At 56.1% G+C, this 9,319-nt stretch overlaps 1 protein-coding gene across 1 annotated transcript in view; it reads left to right on the top strand.

Annotated features, from left to right (window-relative positions):
• MICALL1 (MICAL like 1) overlaps window positions 1–9,319 on the top strand; it is a 31,911-nt gene that overhangs the window by 6,065 nt on the left and 16,527 nt on the right. The window contains exons 2-4 of the mRNA XM_046646702.1: window positions 4,648–4,696; window positions 5,102–5,243; window positions 9,002–9,090. Of these exons, the coding sequence (XP_046502658.1) occupies window positions 4,648–4,696; window positions 5,102–5,243; window positions 9,002–9,090 (280 nt within the window). The remainder of the gene's footprint in view (window positions 1–4,647; window positions 4,697–5,101; window positions 5,244–9,001; window positions 9,091–9,319) is intronic.

The raw sequence follows: 9,319 nt of genomic DNA, 5'->3' as shown, positions 1-9,319 counted from the left end.
CCTTGACTCTTTGAAGGGACACCGAGCCCTCCTTGGGGACCCTGGGCTTGTCCTCTTCGTCCTAAACTCTCCAACAGGCGCACTGAGCACCCCTGCCCATGAGGCCTTGAGGCCTGTTCCCTTTGTGGGGCCCCCTTGCCCCGAGTACAGTGAACCCCTTCTCTGCCTCCCTGATGCCATCTTTTCTGCGGGGCACTAGGTCAGTGCCTGGCACAGAGGACCCTGGGTTAACAGTGGTTGGATGAGTGGTTGTAAATATCCTCCTCAGTTAGGACACACACTTGCCTCCCCAGGTGTGTACCCCACTGCCCTGGTGTCCTCCGTGGGACAGGGAGGAGGAGTGGCTTTGGGAAGACTCATAGGGTCCCATTGACAGCCACCAGCCGGCTCCTCCAGGGTATGAAATGGTCTCTTCTTGCTCCTAGCTGCCCAGAGATGTTCTCATGGGAAAATTTATTCAGAGTTGATTTGTGGCTTCTGTCTCAGCTCCCTCTGCCTTGGGCCCTGGAACCTCATTCATTCAATCACTCATTAAGACATTGAGTGAAAGTGTATCTGCTGCCTGCCATTCCTTGCACTTCTGCAAATTGAAGACAAGAGTCATGGTCCTTGCCTGCCTTGGCTGCAGCCCCCGAAGGGCTCTCTGGGCCTGGCAGGTTCTGGAGTCTTTCTGTCTGTCTCCTCCAGACCTGCACTCCCCAGGGACAGCACCTGGGAGGGCTTTGATGAAGGAGGGGAGGAAGGAAAGGGTTGTCTCAAGGATTCAATGGTGCAGATGCACTTGCTTTACTCTGTACCATGTGGTGCAGTGTCTGGGTGGTGGGGCCGGCCCTGTGTTGGGCCCTGGAGGAGAGGGTTGTGGGGGACGTGGATGCAGACGTGAACAAGATGAGGTGGAGACGCAGGGGGGCTGCTGCCTGCTGTGGGGTGTGTGACGTCTGCACTAAGAGAGGCATGGGGTGGGGGGGCTCAGGAGTGGGGGCTTGAAGGATGGAGGAGAAGGGCACCCAAATTGGACCCATGCATTAGAGTGGGGGCTCGAGGGATCTTCTGTTTTTGTGGGGGGCAGGCGGGGAGGCAGGAGGCAGGGGACAGGGCCAGAGTGTGAAGGGACTTGGTCAAGCTAAGCCGCAGGGCGGCCCTGAGGCTGTCGGCATCAAAGTGCAGGCGGCTTGGTTTGCGTTCAGCTTCTCCATGTCCTAGGTATGCGACCTTGGGTAAATCACCGGACCCTCCAGGCATTAGTTTCCTCATCTGTAAAGTAGGGTTAATAATAAGACCAGGGGCCGGCCCAGTGGCGCAGCTGTTAAGTTCACGTGTTCCACTTTTCACTGGCCTCGGGTTCCCCAGTTTGGATCCCAGGTGTGGACATGGCACCGCTTGGCAAAAGCCATGCTGTGGTAGACGTCCCATATATAAAGTAGAGGAAGATGGGCATGGATGTTAGCTCAGGGCCAGTCTTCCTCAGCAAAAAGAGGAGGATTGGCAGTAGTTAGCTCAGGGCTAATCTTCCTCAAAAAAAGAAAAAGACCTACCTCACAGGATCGTTGTGAGGGTTAGATGAGGTAAGGAACGTTCAATTAACATTAGTTACTATGGGTAGTGTTATTAGGCAGTAGGGGGATGATCAAAGTGTCTTATTCCTTCCTTTATTCAACAAGTATTTACAGAGTTGCTACTCTGTGCTGGACACTGGCTGGTGATGTAGATGGCAACCAACCAGCCAAGAGATGAACCCCACACAGTCTCTCACGGCCTCTGGGGGGAACAGATGTATAAGCAGGGATGATAATTCCATGTGGGAAGTGCTGTGTCAGAGGGCCAGACTGGGAAGGACTCCTAGATGTCACATAGTCTTCCAGGGGAGAGCAGGAGCCAGGTGACGGCTGAGGGAAGGGCGTTCTGGGCAGAGAGGGCCACCTGAGCCGAGACCCAGGGAGCAAGCGCTGCTGGAGCCCACAGCACACGATGGGGAGGGCCAGGAGATGTGGCCTGTTGCTGACTAAGGAGGGTGGACAGGGCCACAGGGCGCTATGTGGGTTTTAAGCAGGGGAGGGATGTGGCTGGAGGAGGTGTGGAGGAGAGGGCAGCGCCCTCATGAGAAGAGATCCAGAATCATGACCAGACATTCATTTGTAAGGCAGATCAATGCCCGGGCTGCCAGCCCATTGCACAGGAGAAAAACTGAGGCCCAGGTCCCACACAAGGCAGAGAGAGGCCCTCAGCAACGGGAGGGGAGGATGTCCGGGGAGGATGTCCGTAAAAATAGGGCTTGGGTAGGGGCCGAGGTCAGGAATCATCTTCCAAAGTAGTTCAAGCTCCTGGGGCGGAGGGCCTGCCTCTGCTGGGGGGCAGGGTTCTGCTGCAGTGTTCGGGAGCTGGTTCACTGCTGCCCCCTCAATCCAGGCATCTTTAAGCTCCCTTGAGGGCAGGGACCATGTGGGTTTCACTTTTGAATCCTGAGATGTCCTTCATCTCCCCCAGAGTGAAATAGAACCTCACTGGCCTTTGAAAACTCTCAGACAATATCTATGCTACCAAAGCCCAGATGTGGATTAGGGACAGAGATGGGGGCGGGGAAGAAACTGGAGGGAAAACTGTAGTATCTTGGGGGCCTTTATCGTTTTCACACAGTTTCCAGCATTTGTTCATTCAATAAACATTTAGGGGCCGGCCTGGTGGTACAGCGGTTAAGTTCCTATGTTCCGCTTCTCGGTGGCCTGGGGTTCCCCGGTTCGGATCCCGGGTGTGGACGTGGCACTGCTTGGCAAAAGCCAGGCTTTGGTAGGCGTCCCACCTATAAAGTAGAGGAAGATGGGCATGGATGTTAACTCAGGGCCAGTCTTCCTCAGCAAAAAGAGGAGGATTGGCCGTAGTTAGCTCAGGGCTAATCTTCCTCAAAAAAAAATAAATAAATAAATAAACATTTAGTGAGTGCCAGCTAAGTACCAGGAACTCTCTAGGGTGTTGGGGGCACAGTGGGAACCACACGTGACCCTGGCCTTCTAGGAACTCTGCTGGGGGACTGAAATAAATGGCCGAGACAAGTTGCTTTTGTCTCATTTGGTCTTGGAACAAGCCCTTGTTGGGGGCTGGGCTGGTGTCCCCTCACTTGTTCACAGCATCACAGACCAGGAGGCTGAGGTTTAGAGGTTAAATAGCTGGCGTAAGGTCACACTCAGGCAGTGGCAAAGCGAGGGGAGGTAGGGACCCAGCTGAGAGAAGGAAGCGATCTGGCCAGAGGTGGCCAAGGCGGCCGAGGCTCGCACATCTCAGCTCCCCTCTGCCCAGTGCTGGCAGCCTTGGGGCACCTCATTCCTGGTTCTCAAGCTACCCTTTCCTGCCTTTGCCCATGGTTCATTGTACCTGGACTCTGCTGGAGAAGTTGGTCAGGGGCGGGGGTGCTTGCCCGCTCCCTATGTCTGTGAGGCCTGCCCTTTGCCAAGCCCAGATTGACCAGTCCTCCCCACCAGCCTGGGAGTGGTCCTTGAGCTTTCCCCTGTTTGCAGATGGGAAAATGAAGGCCACAAGGACCACTGACCTGCCCAAGGTCACATAGCCTGGCCTGGAAGAACAGGGCCTGGGACCCAGGCCTTGGAGGCGATGCTGCTGCCTGCTCTGGCCTCTGGGCTCACTGTCTCAGGCAGTCAGGGCTGTAGTTTGCAGCCATAGATGGGCAAAGCCTCGTGTGGGTACACCCAGCAGGCTGCCGAACAGGAAGGCTGGGCCGCCTCCGCTGGTGTCAGCCACTCCAGCAGCCTGGAGCGTGGAGGGGGCGGGGGCATAAAGAAAGCCAGCCGACCAGCCAGCTGTCCCCTCCCAGGGTCCCCCAGGCAGGCCCTGCCGCCTCTCACCTGTCCCAGCTTAGAAATGGGGAAACCCTTCACTGCTTCCCCAAGGGAGGGTGCCCTCCGGAGTAGCTGAGTGGGGTCGGCCAGCCAGTCAGTACTGGCAGCTCTGGAGTCTGTATGATTTCCAGTCGGGTTCAAACTTGTTCTGTTCCTGGCCCCATTAAAAAAAAATTCATCTTCGGGCTGGGTTGGGGAGTCAGCAAATTGGTGTGGCTTCTCTGGGTTTGTGACGTGCAGTGGAAGGGCCAGAAATGTGAATTCCCAGGGCTGGGTGGCTTCCTTTCTCCAGGCCTCGTCTGCAAAATGGGGTAAATAACCTGCCACATAGAGGTGCTTTGAAAATAAATTCTAGGCAGGAGCTCAGCACAGTGCCCAGCGTGAGGCCCGCAATCCGTGGACGTCCCTGTTGGTACAGGCATTAGTCCTGGTCTTGGTTTTGTCTGTGCCACTGACTCAGGGGGGAAGGGCTTCCTGGGGAATGGTGTCCAGGCTTGCAGTGAGGGACGGAATCTTAAATGTGGAAGCTTGGACTTGAGCCCCGCCTTCCGAGTGATTTCCAGCGTCTGCTTGGATGCCTCCAGGGGCCATGAGCTCATCCTCTGCCCCAGCCTGGCAGCCCCGGTCTATTAGCATGTGCTTGTTGCCTCAGTTTCCTCCTTGAAAGTCCACACATGCCTCCCCAACCCTGCTGCGCCCCGCTGGCTTGGATGAGGTCACCTCCACTTGGCTCCTTCCAGCTCCACACCCCTGCCCCCGTCACCTCCTCAACGCTCCTCCTCCCTTTTGCCTCTTGCAGAGATTTTGATTCACTTTCCAAGGACAATGTCTTCGAGAATAACCGTTTGGTGAGTCCCCAGACAGGTGGAGGCCCAAGAGGCTGTGTGTGGGGGTGGAGTGGGCAGGGGGCTTGCAGGGCGGGAGCTGAGGCTCCTGGACCAGCTCCCTGAGGAGCGGCCTTGCAGTTGGTCCCTGGCCGCTCCTCTCCCTAGCCCCTTCTTCCCTCTGGCCCGTGGGTGCCTGGAGTACCTGGCCTCCCCCTTCTCTAGGTCATTGTGTGGGCCACACCCACCCCTGCCCTGGTCCCCCCATCCCACTGAAGGAAGCTTGGCCTTGTCTGAGGGGCACCCACTAACCTGCCTCCTTCTCCTCTTCCTGCTATGGCTGCTTCTGTCCCCACCCCCACACCTGCCTCCACCCCTGCACCTGGCCCCACCCCCACACCTGCCCTCACCCCTGCCCCCGCCCCCCAGGCCTTTGAAGTGGCTGAGAAGGAGCTGGGGATCCCTGCTCTTCTGGACCCCAATGACATGGTCTCCATGAGCGTCCCCGACTGCCTCAGCATCATGACCTACGTGTCCCAGTATTACAACCACTTCGCCAGCCCTGGCCAAGGTGAGAGGGGGACAACCCTGCAGGGAGGCTGGCCCTGGGGACCCTGCTAGGGATGTGTCCTACTGTTTTCTGAGCTGCAAACAGGCAGCTGGGGAGGCAGCACATCATTCATTCACTGGATCATTCATTTGCTCATTGAACTATTTATTGAATAAAATCACACTGTGCTGGGCCTGGGGGTGCAGCTGTGACCGAGGTGGCTGCCCCATGGAGCGGGCAGTCCTGAGGGGGAGACAGACGACAAACACGGGAAGCAGTAATTGAGCAGAGTAATGTCAGAGGAGAGGCAGCAGGGCGAGTTCATCCGCTGCTGAGTTCACCTCTCTGGCACCCAGCCTCACTTCCTGTTTGCAGACACTTCCCTGAGGGTTTTTTCCTCCTGCAGGGAAGTGGCCCTGTGGGACTGTTGTGCAGTGTCTTCCCCAGAAGTGACCTTCAAGGCCTAGGAACTGGGAGGCTGGGGAACTGGTGGGGGCGTGGGGGTGGGGGGCAAAGATGGGGGAGCTACAAGGGTACTTCTCTGCCCTGAGTCAGGTCACTGGGTGTCCCCAGCCTCCTGCCTGGAGACTCTCCATGCAGGAATCTCTCCTGGGGACAACTGGGCCTCTCCTTCTGCAGAGAAGAGATAGGCCCAGAGAGGGAAAGGAGGAAGTTGAAGGTCACGCAGCAGGAACACCAGTCAGGCTGGGATGAGAATCCGGTGTCCTGAGCTGTGCCGGGGCACTACTGTCCACAGACCTGAGGGGGTGGCCTCCTTGCCCCTCCCCTGCCCCATTTCAGTCCTGCCTCCTGCCTCTGCTCTCCATATGGACAATCCCTGCCCATCTTTTTGAAAGAAAGTGTTCTGTGAAGTCAGGGGGTTTTTTTTTACTAAAAGTAAAGCATGCTTACTGTAGAAAATTTAGAACATAGAAAAAAGCATAACCTGTTACTACCCCCATAATGATAGAGATTAATGCCATGATTGAACAGATAACATTATGTGTATTTTAACAGAAATCAAAGTGAAAGTATTTCTCAACCACCAAGTCTTTGGTGAGAAGCAGTAGGATGGGGGTTAAGAGCATGGACTCAAAATTTTTTGCTCTGCCATCTACTGTCTGGGTGACAGTGGGCCACCGTGGTCCCCCTGCTGCCTCAGTTTCCCCTTTGCAGTGGGCCTAAGAATAGCGCCTGTCTCACAAGGTTGATGTCACGAGTGAATGAGGAGATGTGAGCCTGTCTGGCTGTGATTTAGGACTCAGTGTGTTATTATGGCTTCTTTCTCCCACTGGTTAGAGTTTAGTTGCTTACATAGACTTACGGGTCAGTCTTATCTTCTGGAGGGTTCCCTGTCACCAAGCTCCACTCTTTCTCTGCTAAGCTCTTCTCTGGAGGGCTGCCTTCCGGGACCTGTTGGGGGAGGTCGGGGGGTGGTCCTTGATAATACTGTAGGTGGGGCCTGCTCTGTTCCTGGGTCCTCCCTGGGGACCCTGGGGTGAGGGCGTCCTCGTGGGCCCAGCCCCCCAAGCTGTGCCTGGGCTGGAGTGCCCCCGGGCCTGTTGGGATTGTTGTTGATAAAAGTACAGTTTGTGCTTTTCATACAACTTGGCCCCTAAATGCAAGCCATTTTTATCCCACCTGCTGTGCAGTCAAAGGAAACACAGTGCTGTGTTCCCACCCTGGAGGCAGAGCTGGCTGTTAGACACCCCACATGGTCCTGGCTGTGGCTGTGCTTTCTGGGCAAGTGGGGATTTCAAGGGCGATTTCGACCAGGCTCAACTTCCCCTGGTCTGGGCAGCCCTGGAGCCTGGCCCTGGCTGAGACACCTCAGCGCCGTGCTGTGTTCAGCTTGTGCCAGTGAGCCTGGGCGCTCGGCTGACCCCTGCCCTCCAGCAGCCACAGTCTGGTCTACAACCAGAGTGTGAGGAGGGAAGCCCAGCGGCTGTAGGGAGTCTGAGGAGGGGTGCCTGCCCCTGCAGGGTGGCAGGGGCGGGTGTCATGAAGATAAAGTCCAGCTTCTTAGTGGGGTCCCTGAGGGCCTCTCCCCACTCAGCTCGCACACTCCCTGCCCCTACTATAGTCATCCTGAATTTCTTGTGCTTCCTTTTTTTAAAATTATTTTATTGAGGTCATACTGGCTTCGAACATTGTGTAAATGTCAGCTGTACATTGTGCTGCTTTGAATACACCACATGCCTTCACTGCTAAGCCTTCCTTCTTGATTCTCCAGCCCCAAACTCCATTTTCTGTTCCTCCCCTTCCTCCCCTCCCACCCCTGGCACATTCTTTTCTACTCATCCTCTCATCTTCACATTTGCCTCCTCCAAGCAGCCTGCCCTGATACACTGCAGGTGCCCTTGTAGCCCCTGCCCCGTGGTGAACACATGAGCCCCTGGTCATAATTTCTTGAATTCTCCTCTCTTCCCATACAGTGCCTCTCTGTCTAGTTCTCAACTATGTAGCCCCAGAACCTGGCACTTATTCATTCAACAAATATTTATGGAGCCCCTACTGTGCACCAGGCACTGTGCTGGGTGCTGGGGAGAGAGCCAGGAATGAGATAGACTCACAGAGCTGCAGTCTGATGGGTGGCGGAGGGAGAGAGGACAAAGTCATAAGTAATATAACTTCAGACGAGTCCAATGAAGGAAACAAAATATGGTAATGGGATGAAAAGCAGTGGGGGTGGAAGTGGCTACTCTAGATGGGTGGTCAGGGAAGGCCTCTCTGAGGAGGTGACATTTGAGCTAAGCCTTGAACAAGGAGAAGGAGGAGGCCATGGGAAGATGTGGGGAGGGATGTTCCAGGCAAGGGGGCAGCAGGGGGCCGGTATGCTTCAGGGGAGTGAGGGGAAAAGAGGAGATGAGGACGGGGCAGGGGGCTGGGACCTGATTAGGTTGCTGGGCTTCCAAAATCTTAGATCACGACTCAGGGTAAGAAATCCGTTTCTCATCACAGTCCGAGTTCACACACACATATGTGACTGAAACAAGTTTCAGGAAACGGCCCTTCCCCTTGCAGCATGTGATGTGGGCAGATGTTTTCTGGTCTGTTTCATCTTTTAAATGTGCTGGTTGCAATCCACTAGATTGATTTCGGGACTCGCTAAGGCGTTGTGACCTGAAGTTTGGTAAGTGCCCTCCCTTCTAGACCACAGTGAGGCGCTTGGATTTTGTTTTTTAAATTATCCTAAGTAAAACCGACCTTTTTTTGGTGCACAGTTTCTGAATTTGGGGCCTTTATTTTACTCACTGGGTGCAGAGGAAGTGCTCGGTGCATGTCTGCTGAAGGCGTGAAGCGGGGAGTCTTGGAGGAGGCTCAGTGGGGCGGGTGGGTTTCTTCTGGTGCGAGGGAGCATAGGAGTGGTGTGGCCACACCGGCTCACTGGGGTGTAGGAGGGCAGCCCCCGGTGGCCCCAGGGAGCTGGCCCGTCTGGCCAGCACCATGTGGTCCTTTCTTTTCCTTTCCTTCAACCCCTTACCCTGTGGGAAGGAGGCTGCCCATCCTGCCACATTCTGGGTGCTGTGAGTTCTGTGATTGTGCTGTTGCCTCGCTGTTCACACTGCCCGGTGCAGTGGGAGTCACTGTCCCACCTGTGGAGGCTCAGAGAGGCGGTAGCTTGCCCTCGGCACCTAGCTTGGCAGAGGAGGCGGCCTCTGGCCTGTGAAGCGGGAGCCTGCTGTGCTCCCGCTGCGTTGGGTGGTCTGCCCAAAGGTGATGGCACTGAGCTCCAGGGTCCCCACTTGACTCAGGGTCTCCATCCTTTCTCTTGGCAGCCGGTGTCTCACCACCCAGAAAGGGCCTGGCACTCTCCTCCCCGCCATCCGAAACACCTGCTCTATCAGAACCAGGAGGCGGGGCTCAGGTAGGCAGGTGCCTGGGCTGGGGCGGAGGGGGGACTGCTGCTCAGAGGGTGTCCTCGGTCCTTGTCTCGTTGGCCATGGAAGTAGAATCTCAGAGGCCAGGGCACGGGGCAGGGGCAGGAGATGCAGGCCTGGGCGGGGGGCGCAGGGCAGTCCACAGCACTGGCTTTGCCGTCCCGGGACTGAGGGGTTCACACGTGTGACAGCAAATACCCGCCTTGACTCTTGTTG

This window comes from Equus quagga, chromosome 19 (genome assembly GCF_021613505.1).
Source record: "Equus quagga isolate Etosha38 chromosome 19, UCLA_HA_Equagga_1.0, whole genome shotgun sequence".
In the NCBI taxonomy this organism is placed as follows: Eukaryota; Metazoa; Chordata; class Mammalia; order Perissodactyla; family Equidae; genus Equus; species Equus quagga.
The sequence above is the reverse complement of the archived record's forward strand: the minus strand, read 5'-3'. Positions and strand labels throughout refer to the sequence as shown.